At 39.1% G+C, this 18,856-nt stretch overlaps 2 protein-coding genes across 5 annotated transcripts in view; one reads left to right on the top strand and one right to left on the bottom strand.

Annotated features, from left to right (window-relative positions):
- The first annotated feature begins 602 nt into the window (after nt 1-602).
- On the top strand, nt 603-3,266 carry lim2.2 (lens intrinsic membrane protein 2.2). 2 transcript variants are annotated; one of them, XM_015034216.1, is made up of 5 exons: nt 603-712; nt 1,491-1,676; nt 1,877-2,017; nt 2,280-2,414; nt 2,806-3,266. In XM_015034216.1, the coding sequence occupies exons 2-5, from the start codon at nt 1,499-1,501 to the stop codon at nt 2,874-2,876; spliced, it is 525 nt and encodes a 174-aa protein (XP_014889702.1). In that variant the 5' UTR covers nt 603-712; nt 1,491-1,498; the 3' UTR covers nt 2,877-3,266. The 2 variants fall into 2 exon arrangements, with proteins under 2 accessions (XP_014889702.1, XP_014889703.1); XM_015034217.1 differs by lacking the exon at nt 603-712 and adding an exon at nt 1,303-1,327.
- Nucleotides 3,267-5,398: 2,132 nt separating this feature from the next.
- LOC106948499 (GRAM domain-containing protein 3) overlaps nt 5,399-18,856 on the bottom strand; it is a 22,833-nt gene continuing 9,375 nt past the window's right edge. Inside the window, exons 1-13 of one of the 3 annotated variants that reach the window (XM_015034213.1) lie at nt 11,265-11,520; nt 10,254-10,424; nt 9,256-9,319; nt 9,091-9,163; nt 8,899-9,002; nt 8,711-8,809; nt 8,432-8,503; nt 8,007-8,075; nt 7,815-7,902; nt 7,537-7,620; nt 7,311-7,410; nt 6,881-6,988; nt 5,399-6,379 (exon numbers count right to left, since the gene is read on the bottom strand). In XM_015034213.1, coding sequence (XP_014889699.1) covers nt 6,361-6,379; nt 6,881-6,988; nt 7,311-7,410; nt 7,537-7,620; nt 7,815-7,902; nt 8,007-8,075; nt 8,432-8,503; nt 8,711-8,809; nt 8,899-9,002; nt 9,091-9,163; nt 9,256-9,319; nt 10,254-10,424; nt 11,265-11,323 — 1,110 coding nt within the window. In that variant the 5' untranslated portion in view covers nt 11,324-11,520 and the 3' untranslated portion in view covers nt 5,399-6,360. Of the gene's footprint in view, nt 6,380-6,880; nt 6,989-7,310; nt 7,411-7,536; nt 7,621-7,814; nt 7,903-8,006; nt 8,076-8,431; nt 8,504-8,710; nt 8,810-8,898; nt 9,003-9,090; nt 9,164-9,255; nt 9,320-10,253; nt 10,425-11,264; nt 11,521-18,856 lie in introns of those variants that run through there. The other 2 variants (XM_015034212.1, XM_015034211.1) reach the window with 2 other exon arrangements.

The following is an 18,856-nucleotide window of genomic DNA, read 5'->3' as shown; positions in this document are numbered from 1 at the left end:
AAATGTTGCGTTGTTCATATTTTTATTTTTAAGAAGCAGCATTTAAATTACCCACTGCACACATTTCAGAATAAAATACAATGCAGCCAGAAAAGCAAACTGAAAAGTTTGATTTAGAAAGATAATTCACAACTTTAAGTCGTTTTGCCAACATAAACATTTTCATTTTTGCAGCATGAAGTTCAGTAAAACTAGTTTCTAGCAAGTCAAGAACAGAATAACCTTCATTGATGTGAATACCTTTTTTTTTGTTTTTTAGGTTGGGTATGGGTTTTAGTTGGGTTTATCTTCTGGTGATACAAGTAAAGGAACAACAAAAGTGAAATAGGATTATACATGTTGCCTGTGGATAAATTAAAACTTCACAAAAGAGTTGGGTGAACTAATTATATAAAAGCAGCATTTTGTATTTGTGTCTTTTCCCGCACCGTGTATGACCCATGCATTCATTTTCCAGCGCATCATTTTCTTCCCTTTTTTCCTGCAATAAAAGGATCAAGCATGGCACAGTATGGACAGTGGGCTGATGGAGTGATGAAGGTTAAAGGGTAGAGAGGAGGGCCAGAGAGGGATTTACTCTCACACACACGCTGCACTCGATGATTCACTCTTTTGTGAGATGGACAATGAGGGCCTGAGGTCCAGGGCTTAAAAAGGAAAGGCACACCGTTTAACAGCCAGCGACTCTGGACACAGGCTGGCCAAACTAAAGGTAAAACCTGGAATCATACACAATTATATGCATTTATGATACAACCAGGAAGGATTAGAAACTTAAAGAGCAAAATCAGAGAGGCTGAGAACTACAAAGACACAGAGGAGATGGTGTCTGAAGAAGTTCATTTTCTATAATTGAAAAAAAATATATATATCATTACAAGCTTTACTGCATGTTTCCATTTGCGTTAATATTAGAAATGCTGCACACATTTTTAAATTAAGGTATGCTTGCCCGTTTTGGACACAATCAGAGCATTTTGGCCACTTTAAAGAGATGCATTGGGGAGTGTATAAAAATAACTTGTTTTCGGGTTTTGTTGCAGTGCTGACAGTTCACTTGCTGTGTACTAGAAAATTATTTTGTGGTGTGCGGAGGGGAATTAGAGAGGAACAATAGCTTGGAACTGCCTGATAGGCAAGCCTATTGTCTGACAGCCATTTGAGTCAAGTGCTTTTTCTGGCTCCAACCAATTTCACCACGCTCTGGAGGATCACTCTGCTGTGTGTGTCATGTGGATTTGCTTTCTCTTTTTTTTTTTTTTGGAAAGTTCTAAGCTTTAATTTAGCTCATAAAAAATTTGATCTTTCTAACATCACTGCAATGCATGTAACAGTGTCCAAGAAAGCCTAATAGAGCAAGCTTAATCGATATAAACGACAGACTTGAAGAGATGCCCTTAATAAAAACATTTTTTACTAGTAAAAAGCTAATAAAACTTCATAAATAATCTCCCATCTTCCCTCTCCTCTCCTCTCTGCTGGACGTTTAGGCTTCACAATGCTGTACACCTTAGCAGGAGGAGGCACCCTGTGCGGTGTGGCCGCCCTGGTGCTCCTCATCGTTTCTACGGCAACAGATTTCTGGATGCAATATCGCTACTCGGGCAGCTCAGCCAATCAGGGACTTTGGAGGTTCTGCATTAACCACAAATGCCACGCCCACACCATAACCGTAGGTATGTGCTTCAAAAGATGTTTGCAAATCAGCTTCCCAGAGGTTGCATTTACATAGTTTCCACTTTAAGTTGTTATTGCTAATTCGTTTTACAGAAGCTAAAATTAATGGAGACAACTTAGTTGCGACACTGAAAAAGTGTAATTATTTGCATTTCTGTGCCCTTTTCTCGAAGACTGATTGTTGTCTTTGCATTTCCAGCCTTCTGGGACGCCACCCGGGCCTTCATGCTTCTGGCCGTGCTGAGTTGTTTTGCTGGTACTGTGCTCGGCCTTAGCGCCTTCACTAATGGCACCAAGAACAGGAGGGTCCGGACCGGAGGCATCGCTCTGGTCCTGTCAGGTACTGTAAGGACTTTTACAGCTGGAAAACAATTGCTTTCCACTGCTCGGTTGTTGTTTCGATAGGTTAGAACAAAAAGTCTGACGTAGACAGAGGACTTTGCTCTTTCAGCCAATCACAAAGTGAAAAGGCAAATATTTTTAAGAGGCTTGAAAGAGCTACTCTCCTAGCTAATCACTGATAAGCGAAACAAAGAGGCATCTCTGAAATTCCAACAAAGGCTATAGTTTACATTTTCTCTCTCTTTTCTTCTCTGTTGAAGGTTTTCTTGCTCTTCTGGCTTTAGCTGTTTACACAGGAGTGACCGTCACCTTCTTTGGCAAACGCTTCCTGGACTGGCGCTTTTCCTGGTCCTACATTATTGGCTGGGTGGCTGTGATTTTGGCCTTCGCAGCAGGTTTTCACTTCTTATAGTTTTTGACTCGAAAAGAATATATGTGTTCTCAAATCTCTATGTATTTACTAATTTCAAGTTCGAACTCCATAGTGCAGAGATGCTTTACAGCATTTATAGCAGGAGAAAACAGTTTCCATTTTAATAAAACAAAAATGGCTCACCATCTAGTAGGTTTTCTCGGAAATAAGATATGCATTTTAAAAGTAAAACCATTGAACATCATTTACATGACGTGTTCACGCATTAACAGTGACTAACCAAACTTCTTTGGAAACGTTTCCTGTAATCCTAAAATACACAAAGTTGTATAGGACTTTTGCATGCCAAACTTTAATGATATACTTTATGATAAATGTGATTATTAATAGAGGATGCCTCTCATTCGTTCTAGGTGTGTTTCAGCTCTGTGCGTACCGCCAGACCTCTGAAGAGCCTGCTCCGTCCAATAACCCGGACAGCTGAACAGGATAAACGCACAGATGGTCCTTCAGACTGTTGGACCGAACATCATTGCGGAATTTGCTTCTAAAATATGAAATAAAATAAATATATCATAGAATAGTGCATTCTCTGCAGCTAGATGTAGTTGAGCCACGAACTGTTGACCAAACATGCCAGAAGTCAGACAGCTGTAAATGCAGTATTAGTCTGACATTTTTCCTGTGTTCCACAAGAATGTGGTTTTGAAACTAAATTGTTGAAAATCAGATGCAACATTCCAACATTCTTACAAGGATAATTTAGGCTTTAACATTTTTTGGTTTCAGTAAATGCTAGAATTTACAATGCAAACCCTTTTCACATGTCATCACTGTAAAACCACACAGTTCATCGTATTTAATTAGGCTTTTACAAGACAGAAGATACCTAGCTAATACCTAGAAACATATGTGAAAAGTTTGATGTGATATATCCTTCTTTCCAACACCTTTTGTTGGAAAAAAGAAAAATGCTTAAGAAGCCATGTAGTTTGCCAGGACACGTGCATCATGCTGTGGAAATGCTTTTCTACCTGAGGACAAGGAATCTGGTCCATGTTGATGGATAGACTGATGAATTTAAATACAGGACAAAGCTGGGGAGAGAAGTGGGACAACGGTCCAGCAAGAGAGTTACAAGGGATCGTGTTAGGTCAGTGGTGTCCAAAGCATGGGAATTATTTTGTGTGTGCCCAAAATAGCACAACTTTGAGGCACTGCTACAGGAAGGTGATGCAAATAAACTCTTAAAAAAAAAAAAAAAAAGGGCATTTCAGAAAACATGCTGGCAAACTAGAAGCGTCCTATAGTATAGTGGACAGTAAAAATTTTTGTACAATTAGTAAGCCTGTTTAATGCTTTCACTTTATATGATTAAAAAGTACATTAATTTACCAAACAGTAGGTAAAAACAAAAAATAACTCATTTTGTGGCAGAGTGGTGTGACAGTTTTGGTTCTTGTGGCAAAAGGTTCGGAGACTGATGGATATAAAATCATGTTCAAATGTTAGAGTGGCCCAGTTACCGTCCATCCACACCAATGAGAATCTGTGAGGAGACTTAAAAAGATTTCTGCTTAAAACACACACAGAGATTAGGCCAGTTTGCAATATTTTCAGTCTCTCTACATGTTCAAAGCAGGTAGAAACAGCACAAAAGCCTTGCACCTATATTTGGAACAAAAGCTTTTCTACCAAATATCAACTAAAATGTGTACCATGCTTTTTTTTTTTAAGTGTCTAATTGACAAAATGGGATAAAGTAATGAGTACATTTAAAATGTGAAGTACTATGGTTGAATGAGATGTTTACTTTTTGTTTCACAAATTTACCTGTATCCCCTTAACGTTCAGGGACAATGTTCATACACTTTCAAAAAATTAAAACGCAAATACACCAAACTTTACTTTCAAATATCCGTTTTATTTTTAACAGTACAAAGCAATCTCACAGAGACTACTTTAAATTACACATAATGCAAATAAATATATATAGAGAGCCAAACTAGAATTAAGGACATCAACATTTGGTACAAAATTATTTACAACACTCTGAATAGTGCAAAAAAAATCACACAAAAACCGCCCGAGTCTTGAAATGGATCATTTGAGGACAGTGGTTGTGCATGCTTCCCCCTGGTGGGGGAATACAATAACTGACAGTAATGCATATGGCATGGCAAAAAAAAAAAAAAACATCTGTTGAACATTTAGAGGACTCTCCATGAGGATGCAGCACAGGTTGAAAGCGCTCACTGCTCCTACAAAGAAAGAGGCTCCAAAAGAACGGTGGTGTTAAAATGTGGTACTGATACGATTCGAGTTAAAAATAAGAAATTTGAGAAAGGAAAGAAACATTACGAGTTGAACGCCAGGATTTCTCAGTTAAAATCAAATGAGATCAATTTATAGTTAAAGGGGTTACTGAAGAGCTAAAGATGTGCAAACCGTGAAAACCATCATTAGCACTACATAATGAAATGTCAAGCTGTAGCGACTAAAACCACATGGCAGGAAGAGCCCCACCAACCCTGAGTGAAATCAATTTAAAATAATTCTTAGCACCATCAAACACCGCAGAACGCCAGCTTTGCCATTTCAGTCCAACCAAGGTGTCTGGGGTTGCGACAGGCACAATGTATGTCTTTTTTAAAGTGCGCTTGCTTATTTGAGGAGTTCCTCTCACTTCTTACTTTTCTATTATTGGACTGTTTCTCCCCCCCACAAACAATTCTTCACTTAAAAACTTCACACAAACATAAGTTACATTTTTCCCCATGCATATTAATTTGTTGCAAATTGAAATTTCTTTTCCGGACCACATTTCTTTTGCATTTGAAAGCTCGGACCTTACAGTGTTAAGTGGTTACTACGCGTCCCTCTGGTGACCAGAGCAAGAATGCATATACAGTAATCAGTCAAGTGTCAATAACTGCAGACGCATGCATTAGAAATACATTACTGGTTATTTGGTCTTCAAGAAGCACGAACAAAAAGCTAGTTTTGCATGAAGACGCTACAACAACTAAACGTCTGAACCAGAGATTTGAATCCGCTCTCGAAGACCAAAATCTACGCCTTTTGGACAACTTAGTGTCCAGTTGTGCTGAGTATTTGTGCATTGAAGATGCATTCATCCAGAGCATTGATCGTTTAACATGTTTAAATCATGCCAAAAAACGAAGAAAGTATAACTGCAATCATGGCGGATTGAGAGAAAGGATAAGACCATCAGGAAATGATTATGCCTCTGTGGGCTGATCTGCGTTAAATATTTTTCTTTAAAAAAAAATAAAAAATCATCATTTCAACCCACAGCCAATGAGAAAGAACAATTTAAAGTACCCAAAACTTGCTCAATGTAGAGACAGACAGGACTGAGTTTACAGCTGATGAAAGAGATAGAAAACTTTTCTCTGTGCACTCATGCAAAAGATGTGCACTTTGTGCATCTTTGGCTATGCATAGCGCTACGTCTCCAGTGTTGAAGTGCAGCAAAAAGCACTACAGCAGGCTAATGCTGATCAGTATAGCCCTATTCAGATTGCATGCTCAGGGAGAACAGGACAATGGGTGACAGATTCACAGATGTCGAAAAGTTTCTGAAAGCAAAGTGCCATCTGACTTGGCTAGTGTGGCACTTTGCTGAGTTTGAGCCATTGTGGCTTTGGTTTTTTAAACAACTGGCACACTGCAACCAGGCAGCGTGAGTATTTATTTGGCTTGGCTCTGTGTGATGAGGCTGCAACACGCCCGTTTATTTACTGCACTTGGAGGAAGAAGAGCTGTTTCAAGTTAGCGACTCTGAAATTGCACGAGGTTGCTGCTCTTCCTCTACATAACAGCGCCGGCCATGTTGGGGAGCAGAGTCCGAGTACGTTAAAGTTGGCCCTTCAGGTTCAGCTGCAGAGAGGCTGAAATCATCTTCCAATCACAAGTCCGCCCGTCCCTCCTCCCGTCGCTGAGGATTATGTGTTTTTGTTATACCTGTCGAGACAAAAAAGAAACGGTTAAAGACAGAAAACAAACGACAAACTTCTCGAAGAATCTGTTGAGTTATGAACTATTTATAGTAGACAGAATTACTTTTTTTACTATTGCTATGTGATGCATTTCCTTCTTCCTCGTTTATAGGGCGTGTTCATTTAGTTGTGAATTTGGCACTTAATTTTGTGGACCAAGGATTTAAAATATCTGAAAACTGATTATAAGATCTTGCATTGTTGAGACAACAGGGTAAAAACCACAAACTTGTGTGAAAGAAAAAAAAAAACAAAAACGGTAACTCCCCACTAGGTGGCAGTATTACACCCAATATAGAAAAGCACCTAGAAGGAGTGTGATGACTTGTGAGAACTTGAGGATTTTTTGTTGTTGTCAATTTCGCATTAGTATCCAAGTGTTTGAGTGGCATTATTGTTTAAACTGGATATCAATTACTTGCTTCTCACACTGAAATAAAGACCGAGATGAAAAGAGACCTCCTACCCGCTCTGTAAGGTGAACTCTGGCAGAGCACCGAGGGACGTAAGCTGTTCCTCCAGAGCCACGATACGGAGACCGATGTAACCCGAAGACAGCAGCAGCAGCACCACCCTGCAACACACACACACAGATTTAGACTAGTTCTTCAATGCTTAGACCCATTAACGTCAAACAAGTAATGATCTAAGCAGTTTTAAAGACTGCTTAGAACTTTAAATAACGTTTATGTGACATTATTTACATAAACGTCACAGAATGACATAACAGGTTTTTCTGTTTAAATTATTTGAGATAATCAGGTCTATCCGCGCAAGACAATGGAAAGTCTCATGCTTTCCTTTGTGGAATGCAACTTCAGCACCAGTAGATAAGAGATTAGCAAACAGGAGAGGGTGGTGGGGGGGACGTACTAAAGAAGAAAGGTGTCACTTACAAAATCAAGTAAATAAAGAGAAGAGTGTTGAGGGTGCTGAACTCTCTCTGAACCAGCAGAGACTTGGCTTTTTCAGTCACATTCCACATCCACGATCCACCTAAAAATACAAGTCAACAGCGTAAATATTACAGCTCACTTTCACTTTCCAATTCTGGTTTTTCCTATGCTCATTACTGAATTTGTTTTTTTTTTTTGCCTATTTGTTACACTCTGTGTCCATTACCTGACTCGGAGAGCTCCTCTGTGGATGAGCTGTCAGTCTGCGGACTGCTGAAACCTGAACCGTTTCCATGAGGCACTGCTTCTACTGGAAGGACAGATAAGAGAAGGAGGAATGGCTGTTAAAACCACTAGCAGACCTTGAACTTTGCACGTCTAGAATAAAATTAGAACATGGTAACTGTAGCACAGCAAGTGTTGTTTATAATGAACTCCAATTTAGGGAACAAAAGATTTTAACTACTTTAATATGGTCATAATGTGTTAAGTCAAACATCCTACCTCGGTGAGCTCTCTGCAGAGGCTGGTTCTGTAAGGACTGAGTTTCAGAACCATCCAAGCTGTCGTCCAAGCTGGACTGGCTGGAGTTCTGCACACAAAGAACCAGGACATCAGAAACAAGTAGCATTGCACATTAAAGAGCACTTATTTTAAAGTTTCTAACGTCAGACAAACTGATTACAGTTTTCTTACCACGTGTTTGCTTTTGTCAAAGCTGTTTTCGCCTGAGGAAAAGCGAGGGCTACTGTTGGTGCTGCCGTCCTGGAAAAGAAGATGCAGAGACGACTTGAAAACGATTCCCACAAACTATGGGCCTCCAACATTTTATGAAAAGAAACACAAAGAGAGCTCAAACAGTAAAGCCGACACCTGCTTTCATTTGTAACGCTGTACTTTTATAAAACCCGGTTCCCGACATTCAGACTTCATAACAAGAGAAAGTCCAATATATTGCAACACTTTCACCATAATAGTGAAGCACTTCAAAGTTTTTCTCAACAGCCTGACACAATTTGACTGTAACGCCATCAGTCTTTCTATAGTGACCCTAACTGTGGTTCCACATTTTACTCAGCTGCTGCAATTCTGGGTTTATTTTGTAGTTTGACCCGACTCACCTCTATCTGAGGGCAGACGGAGCGAAGCAGCTGGTAACACGATTCCCTGTTCCTCAGCGACACAAAGACGTACTAAACAATAAGAAAAACACAAAGGAGGGAGGATTATTAGCCACTGGCTTAATGGTAAAAATCCAATAGTGAAACACACCCTGTTGACTTAACTTTTGAAGCAATATTAATGTTGCTAGACAACATCTCATTTCATTCCAAACATGATAAAACTCAATTTGCTTCATGAATGTTACAATTGCAGATAGTCAAAGATGTTAGACGGACCTTCTCTCCATCTGAGGTACGAAGAGACAAGGCGTTGGGTACCAGCAGAGCCGTTTTCTGTTTCTTCACTGTGTGGATGGAGGAAACCGGAATGACAACCTGCAAGAAAAACAATAAAACCCAAGACGTCAGTCAAGTCAAACATTGCTTTTAACACAGCGACATGCCAAGTCGGCAGAGAGGCCTACCTTAGTGTCCTTCAGCAGAACTGAGGAAAAGAAACAGGCGTGGGTGTCGGTGATGTAGAGGCGACCGTGATACGGCACTTCTCTCTGCAGAGCACAGATGTATGCTGGGAGGAAAAGTGGAGAACAGATTTTCAGTTTCACACATGCATTTGATTTTATTTGATGTTTTCCTGTCATTTTCCCTGTACCTACCATGCATCAAGTCTTCTTCCTCAGGAATGTCTGGAAACAACTTGTGGAATGTTTTGTTGTGCTTTGTGAAACTCTGAAAATGAGAAAAGGTTTGTCTTTGAAATTTTAAGCGTAGAATGCATTTTCTTCCCAACAGGAAGATGAAGTACATCAGCATGGGCTTACACTTTGCCTGCCGGTGCTTTCTGTTCTCTCGAAGCCTTTGTTGTCACCATCAAATGTCTCCGATCTGAAGAGAAGGAAAATAAATAAATAAATAAATCGGTTTGAGGTATGATGTTAAGATAATAAATGCAAAACATCCTTTTCATCCCAATGAACCGGGGATTAGTTGTCGCTGCGTACAGACGGTCAACTGACTGAAGGAAAGGTTCCTATGCTTTCTCTTTGCATACAGGGCAAATTGAGAACAGTTGAGAACGTTCTGGTTGCAAAAATAAATCATTGTGTGGAAACTAAAGGAGTGGAGGATCAGTTATCAATCTAATCAAAGGTACTCCTGTTAGGTCAACTCTCTAGCAGCATGCCAGCTGCAGTCTTCTAACTAAAGTAGATACTTAGTGATACTTTAGCACAGATGAAAATCAAAGCAGATATATTTTGTAAAAAAAAAAAAAGATATGTAAAAAAAAAAGTTACTTTTTTTAAATTTAGTGTGCAAAGATGTAAATAAGTGTTATAAATAGCATTATTTTTACTGCAATAATTACCTACATTTTAAATAAAATTGTTTGGATCATATTTCACATTTTGTTTGTAAATATTGTATTTTTACTCAAGGTCAGTTTAGCATGAGAATCCGAGCCGCGTCTGCTTGAGACGGCTGTGCAGTCACACTCATGTCTTGTGATTCATGGTGTGAGTAGTGGAAAATATCTACATCTCCTCTTATAATCAGGATGGAAAAGTTATTTATTGGTTGTCAAATTAAGAAGAATTTAACAGCTTTAGAATGTTAAAAATCTGATTTATGCCTCCAAGAGTCAACTTAAAGCACTTTTATATGTAAAATTAAGGTGATTTGTTCATGAATAGCAGATACTTTCATAAAATAGTCATTAAAAGGATTTTTTTAAAGAGTTTCTATTTAAAAAAATTACCTACACTTATTGACTTAAGTGTAGGTCAAAAATGGAGAATCAAGATTTCTCGATGAATCCTACCTGATGGCAATTTGTCTGCTGACGGTTTTGTGCTGCTGCTGGAGCTCGAGCTGAGCAGTCTCTAAACTCAAGGCTTTCTTCGCCTCGGTCTTCTTGATGGCGCCATTGCTCTGGCTGTTCCTGCTTTTCTTGGCTTTGGCTGGCAGCCCGCCACTCTCCACTGGGTAGCTGCTGGATATGGGAAAAAGCACAGATTAGTATATATTTACACCACACATATCTTCATAGAAATAAAAATAGCACAGTAAGTGTCTATGGGAGAGTAACTGAGGACAGGCATGCCACAGCATGATAACTTGCATGTTCACAACCCTGCGACACACAAGTTGGAACACGAGTCTAACATCATTACGCCCTTTTGCAGAGAAGAAAATATTCTCATTTAAACTTTAGCCTTTTTTTTATTTAAAATGAAAACCACCACCCAGACATTTAAGCCACAAACATCAACATATTTTTTTTTCTTTTTCAACCACCACGTCGGTCTCTTAACCAACTCTGGTCTGATTTTGCTTTACAGTCGTACAACAAGCTTATTACCCATCCACCTCGTTCTGAACACAGAGGACACATAACTCCTGTTTGACAGATGACAGATTTATCTTTACAATGAGCTGGAAATGGTCATCCTCTCTCTTAATGAAAAATTTTATAGACACACATTGCGTCAGCACTCAAACGGGCGTACTGGCTGCTTTCCAAGCTGTTAAGTTGGAAAAACTTGAAGTGGAAAAAAAAGTGCTATAAAAGCGAGGCTGCTGGATATACAAAAGTCAATAAATTTTTTAAGGCCATGGCCTGTCCTTGACCAGAGGAACACACGAAGTAGAAATACAGCACGACTATGTGGTCAGCTGAATGACAATGTATTGAATTCATAAACCGCATTTAAGCTACGATGAAAGAAAAACCATGACGCTATCAAAATAAAAATATATACAAGGAAGAATTTGTCACAAAGATGAAAACAAAAGAGAAAATTTAATTTCAATACTACAAAATCTGACTTACCTGCTAACTTTCAATCGCTTTGATGAACGAAAACTCATATACCTACTAACAGTAGGCATTTCCTGTTCTTCCAGATGGTTAGAAAAGAAACCTCTCCTACCCACTGCTGTTAACTCCAACAAATGTAAGCTAAACTTATAAGATGAAAAGATAGATTTTAAGCCCTCTGTGTAACAAAGTTACGAAACCAATTATCTCCTACGCCACGTCCTGCCAGACACCCCTACAGCTGTGTTGTGCTAGTTCAAAGGCAGCCACTTTGTGTTGAGGGTGGTGTGACACTCCGTAGCTGACTGACGTCAAACCCAGACACTCCCCCAAAGCTAAAGGAAGCATGAAAAACACCAGCCAATAAACAGAGCCCAAAGTGCCGTCTCTCCTCCCTCTCTTACATGCAATGAATGCAGAGAAGCCATTGACATACAAGAGGATTAGAGAATCCCACCCACAGGCACATTTCCTACCTCAAGTAATGTCTTGATCTAAGCAGGATGAGAACAATCTCTGTTATCGAGCAAGTGAATTATTCAAACACTTTAAGCCAAAAGAGATGAATTACCCTCATCTTGTGAGTGAATCCAAATTCAAATGCGTTCCTTCAACTGACTGTAGCTAAGATCTTGTTAAATAAGCCTGATCAACTACTAAAAGTTGTGTTTATTTATTTTTAACATTAAAAATGTAACAGTAAAAATATTTTCCACCAGCCTCAATAGCCGCAGTCCTGCTCGACAACTCTTGTGCCTCTGTCACTTAAAAGCAAAAGAACTGGAAACAAATTCAGTGCTCAACATATTGTAAGACATTCAGTGAAACTTGTTTCACAGCTCTTAAATGGAAAATATGTGACAAAGGACGAGGAAGGAGGCTCTTGTTATGCAACTTTTGATAAAGCTCTACCAAGTGAAACTAGTTGTGGGAAACAATTAAATGAGCTTTAAAGAATATTTCAAATGCTTCTGGCTACATCGCATTTCTAAGCAGCCACTTTGAGCAATCCTCCCCTTTCCCCTACAGTCTCAGTGTGAGTAAGCTGCTGTTAGTCAAGTTCCAACAAAAACGCCACACTAAACAATTAAGTAATCAGTGTTTAAGTTACTGTTAGCTAGTTGTATGCGATTGGATATTACCGCCTGACCCATTTCTGCTAAACAGAGGAGCTTGAAGCACAGAGGCTCATGGACTGTACTCCAATCAGCTGTGTAGTAATTTTCTCTATCAGTCAGAACTAACAGTTGTTTCTTGATGCAAGAAAATAATGTGCCTGATTCCAAGATGCTCTACAATTGTGGGTTAAAGTGTCACAAAGTCATGTTACAGTTTCTAATGGCATTTTTCATCTCTTTAGAGTTCAATATTAAAACTCCTTGAATGAAAAACTAGTAAAAAACAAAACAATATAGGTTGAGCTTGTGGCATTAAACATTTCATAATAATGAAGCCACCTTCCTCGAACAAATAGATTCAAGCAATCAAATTTTACATAAAGGCCGTTTCTAATTTCAGTTTTTCTTAAAGGGATTTTAATTTTGACACATTCACTTCCAGCTAAAAAAAAAAAAAGTACTTAAGTTTATTCTGCTGGTTTATGAGACCAAAGAGTTGAAATGAGGAGAGATATTAATTTATACATTTCATAAGAAAGGAAACATAATCATTTTAAAATGTTTAACCTGTTGATCAGAGACAATCAAGGTGAAAATCTCATTCCAATTTCTTGCTGGTTGACTGAAGCGTCACTAAATGTGTGTTTATCAACTGTATGAATGTGACAGTAAAGAGCTGGTACACCAAACCATATATTTACGGCGAACATTAAAATCTACAAACGCTGAGTAATGCGAGATTGCTTTTGAAGTCAAACACTGCTAGCTGTTGCAGTGAGAATGCAAAAACCACATCCTGCAACATTCAGCTACTTCACAATGTGTTACATGATTATGTGCTCTACATTTATATAAAGTTTGATTTAAAGATGATCAATCTAAGACGAATAATGAGGTTTTAATAAATGCTGCTTGATGAACACACACACACACACACAAAAAAAAAAGGTGTGGGGGCAATTCATGTTATCCAATCAGAAAATGTTTGTACATTTTGTAACAAGGAAGAAATTACAGAAGCCATTCACAACTTGGTTGCGTGTCAGCAATCCAAAAAAAAAAAATAAAAAAAAAACACACCTACGTGGAAGTCAGAAGCATGAAACAACCCGTGCTATACATAAGACTGGTGTCATTTAATTACCACTTTACATTTGCAAAGCAGGAGGAGACCCATAAGGGGTGGATCTGCTTCATGCTGGGAAATTACCCTTTGACCTACTTCCCTAAAGTACCAACCCACACCGCCTAGTTTAAAAAATAAAACCCCATTAACAATCCAGACTTGTTTTATTTCCACTTCAAAATAAAAAAAAATGTACTCATAAAAAAGGATATCCAGAAAAAAAGTTGAAGATTACAATTAAGATAGAACTGCTTGTATACAAAAAGTACAATTTATCTTGTGTCGAACACAAAATCCTGACATCATGTTGAGTTCTCATATTATCACTAAAAGAACACATTAGTTGGGATCATTTATTTGCATTTGTTCTGGTAACATCTTAGGAAACAAAACATAGCCAACAACAGATAGTTAATATTATTACTCGGAGATTATCTACTGGGTTATGTAAACAAAAGATTACAAAAGTAAAAAACTGAAAAAGAATGAAAAAAATAAATAACATAAAAACAGCCTTCCGTTTCCTTCAATGTCCTCAAATATCAAAAAGCCCTCAAGACATGTCACCTGTCCATTCTGATAGTTTCTAACGTTAGTCAGAGACCAATAATAAGGATTTGACTTACCCATTTAAATCTTGAGGACAATTAGAATCATCCAAAGTGGTTTGTTCACTTGGCAAATCTTTTTTCTCCATACCCAACTTTCCACCCGTTCTTCCACGATCGTAAAAGTCTGCTGCCTCGTTCGGCCTCAAGCAACTCAATGACAGTATCCCAGCACCTTTATACGTGTACGCTCAATATCTATCTAAGTAGAGTAAAGGTCTGGTTTATTGCGACCTTTGAAAGGAAGTGGACACTAAGCATGAAGATAAAGCCAATGTCAGGAAAAGACGTCAGGACAACACCCTAGTAAAAAGAGAATTATTCTGTTTCAAACCCCAAAAATACACTCTCAGCCATGGTCTTTGTCGAATTAAGCCGTGTTGTCGTGGAAACACTCAGTGTGAGAGAGTTGGTGGAAATGTGGGGGTTGAAAGCAACATTGTAGAGTTGTCTTCAGGTTGGAATACTAAGCTACACAATTCAATACCCTGTGCTCATTAGCAACATGATGGGGGCCCTGGCTACAGCGAGGGCAATATGCACAACAATAGCTAACTTAGTCCCAGTTCCATTAGTGAATAGGGCCATGGAGAACTATTAGAGGCCATAGAGCACAAGCGCCACAGTCTTAAGTTTAACAAAAAAAGGAAAAACTCCAAAGAGTACCACCCATGTCTCAATATATGAAAATTACCTCCTCTTATACGGCTTTTTTCTGTGAATGTGACATAATCAAAGGTCTGAAGGCACTCGTCACATCAGTCTACATTAGTCATCATATATCACTTACTTCACTCACCCTGTCTCAACATTACTTGCCACATTTCTAGTGCAAACATGTGACAATCACCTACGGGATTAGCACTGTCGAAGTCAGAAATAGATTGAACACAATAAAAACATTAGAAATGTTCCTGAGGCCTTTTAAAGCATATAGCCATCTGTTCAACATACAAAGACTGCAAAACCAGTCTAAGGCTGCATGCCATTTATTTAAACAAATGAGAAAAGGATAATGTTTTATCTTTCAACCACCCTATACAAAGGCCTCAATAGATAAAACATCATGCATTTGTGCAATCTGAAAGACAGTCAAAAGTAAACAACTGTTTAACGAGGGAACAGTTGTCCTGAGAGGGTAAATATGTGCGTCAATGTTGGACAAAGGGTCATGCTTAAATTTTCCTGAAGAGCCCAACAGTGAGCTATGACGAGACGCTGCATAACTTGTTCTCTTGGTAAATTTAGGCTGCATAGAACAGTTCGTACCAATAAAACATATGTTTGCAATGTGGGCTCATACTGCTTATTCAAACACTTTTAAAGTATTTGCCAGTTATTAAAAGAGAATCCAGCCCTTAAAGGTTTTTACAACACGACTAGATATTCAGGTCGCTGACTAATTTATACAGCAGAGAAAATTCAAGTGACCAGGAGGATTCCCTGAGGTATGGAGATCTGTTGCTTTAATCCTCTGTCCCGAGTTGAGACAGATGATCCCAGAGGCCCTCCCACAGACACCAGCCTTGTCAGCTGGTTTGCCACGCTAGCACCCTGAAGACATTTTTTTTTTTTTTCTTTTCCCAAGTAGAGAGCTCTCCCATGACCAATACAGCTGCTGTAACAACACAGGTCTCAGGTTCACCTCTGAGCATAAACAGCAGACTTGACACCCATGAAATGTTTAAAAATAAACAGAAACCACAAAGTGTGACAGCACCATCTTGTGGGCAGCTGAGGACAATCCTTTATAAAATGATTAATTTCCCTTCATGCAGCAAGAATCTGCTTGATCACAGCATGCGTATTATAACTTTCACCTAATTATAAGGCCTCTGTCACTTTTTTGTGTGGGGGGTTGGTGGGGCACAAAAATATAGAAATTTGTTTATTCCATCGAATCGACATTCTCTAAAAACTAAATACATCAAAGCAAACAAAGAAATGCAACACAAACTGAAATATTTTTCTGGTTGTGATTAAGACAAGGCAATATATGTAAATAAAAATAAAAGGTAATCAGGTAAAGTACATGTGCATGAGCTCCAGCAGAGTACTCGTTAAGGGCAAGAAAAGGATCCAGTTTTCATTGCAACGTTCAGCAGCAGCCTTCCAGCACTCGGCAAGAAAAAAAAAAAAAAACTCTGCATGTCTCCCAAGTGAAACAGGGAATGTTTATGTGTGTGTTGCTGAATAAGTGTAGCTGTGTGTTTTAGAGTAGGAAGTCACGTGGACTAGAGCCCAAAAAGAGTCCCTGTACTTCCTCCATGAAAACTGGGTCCAGAAACAGAGAGTGTCTTTCTTTATGGTGACTGTACTGTCAGCAGGCAGCCGTATGAACAGGGAAAATGCACAGTAAGAAGGATTGAAAAAAAACAAAAAACTCACAAGGCTATTGATTGTTTCTAATCTGTGAATCCAGAGGGTTTATTTTCGGTTTTGTAGTCAAAAATAAAAGCTTCAAAATGAGGCGCCACTAAATTAAGTCAAATACTGATTAAAACACACTAAATTCATTATACTGCATGCAGAATGACAGCAAAATGGTTAATCTGTAAATGCTAGAGGGTGTACATAAAGCAGTGGCAATATCAGCTGAATAAGTATAAAACAGCTCCTTTCTGTCGATTAAATAACTTTACTTTAATGATATAATCATACCTTTTAAAAATAAAAGCCATTAGACTCAGTTACTTCTGTTAGTATTGGAAAAAAAAATAGACAATGTTCTAATGGTTTTACAGGAAGAAAAGATGAACTACTCTCTGGTTCTTTGAAACATAACCACAACAATGAGATACGAGATATTTCAGGAACCCCATGAGGATTAAAAATATCTCAACTGAAATTGATGCCAAGGTACTGAAATGTTTTTCAACAAAACACCCAAATCTCCTTCTTCAAATTTCACCTACTTGACTTCATTCTGACACCCCTCTCCTTTTGCCTTTTCCTGGCTGTGCGACTAGAGCATCGGAGCAGCCAGTCATTAACGGCAGTCAGAAAGACTACCCAGAACTTCAGCCATGAACAGTTCGGTACTCTGCAACTGGTTATTAAGTGATAAACAGTTCTACAGTTGTGGTTTACATTTTCGACATAGGTTTACCCTCTCTGCCTGGCACATATATGATTAAGACCCAGAGACTCCGCAGCCCACAGCTGCACCGTGTGTCCTGGGAGCATCTTCCTGGAGCCTGCAAAGCTGCCACACCCAGTCTATTCCAGAATCCTGCAATTGCATGCAATGCAGCTGTGCCCGCTCCCTTTGCCATTACCAGGCCAATTCATAATTTTCTGACAGTGTGCTGTGCAGGTCTGCGTACAAAGCATCTTACAAAGAGCCAGCTAGCCGACATGCAGAATTAAAGCTTCCTTTGTATTCACTTCCATCTGTGCATTTTACAAAACAACCCTGCTGCGCGTGTGTGTGTGTGTGTGTGTGAAGAAATGGATAACATGGAATGTTTTATGGCATCCTTGTGCCATAAAAAACCTTTTATGGCACAGGAATGCATGTTTTGTTCAAACGCACCATCACCCACCATGCCACACTACACACGCAGCACATTACTGATAACTAGCAGGCCACTTCTGATTGGAAGGGGCTGTCAGACACCTCCAAATGGCTATGTATGGGGCAGAACGTCAGCGGAATAACTCATATGACATGGGGGGGGGAGCATTTATATAACATAGTGCACCACCTGTGCTTTACTCATGTGGCCTAAAAATAGATTTTCTACAAAAATACAAACTGTCTCATTTGATATGCGACAACTGCTACTTGAGGGCAGGGAGAAGACACACAATCCCCCTCCTATAGGGAGAAGTTTAGAAGGAGGTTGTTTAGTAAATGTGATGTTGTGTAAATCCACCTTTGCAGGGCTAGACACCTGTTAAACCATAATCAGCAATAATGGGAAAACAAATGATGATGATGATAATCTGGCCCACACAAGCAGGCTTCTGATGTCATGGCTTCTGAGCAGCAGGTAAAGGCGAGATTAGTAACCTACAAAACCTTGGCCAGCTTTTGTTTATGCACATTTTCCACCAGCAATGACGCTTATTTAAACTGACCGGATTACACAGGTACTCCTGTGGATAAAAATAACACAACAACAAGGCCAACCTGGGTCAGCCACTGATGTGTTTGTGAACTATCGTGAAAAAGGGAAGTCGAATGGTGATCAACCATGACAGCTACTTCTAGAATATTATCGTGTATATTTTCAAATAAATACTAGGTGGAGATATGGCAATCTGACAACAGTAACCAAAACTAAAAAACAAATAAATATAAGCTGTGTCCGAATTCAGGGTCTGCATCCTTCGAAGGACTGGTCTACGTAGGACGGGTCCTTCGAAGGCCGGGAAAAAACTAAGACCGGAAGTAAAATATATCTGTGGATTCGGACAGGTCTACCCTTCACCAACTGTCCCCGCCCCCACCTCAGCGTAACTCATGTTGCCAAGCAACCGTGACAGCGTTGAAATCACGTTTGGAGCTGCACTGCACTGAATTAAAGCGATGGATAATGATGCGATCTGCTGTTTTCTGTCCGCCTACATAATACTCGAACAGTTTATGACCTTGTTTCGTCGGCGCCATCATATCTCCGATTGAAGGACAACGTTCAGGTAATTTTTTTTATTCACAGCCTCTTGTGTAGCTAATAAAATGAACAATTTATTAACATTAAACTCATAACGTTAACGTTGTTAACGTTTAACAATAACAGCAATACG

The sequence above is a fragment of the Poecilia latipinna genome, unplaced genomic scaffold (genome assembly GCF_001443285.1).
Source record: "Poecilia latipinna isolate Pla-1442-1.1 unplaced genomic scaffold, P_latipinna-1.0 Scaffold291, whole genome shotgun sequence".
NCBI classification, from domain to species: Eukaryota; Metazoa; Chordata; class Actinopteri; order Cyprinodontiformes; family Poeciliidae; genus Poecilia; species Poecilia latipinna.
Note: the sequence above shows the minus strand (reverse complement) of the source record. Positions and strands in the feature narration are given on the sequence as shown.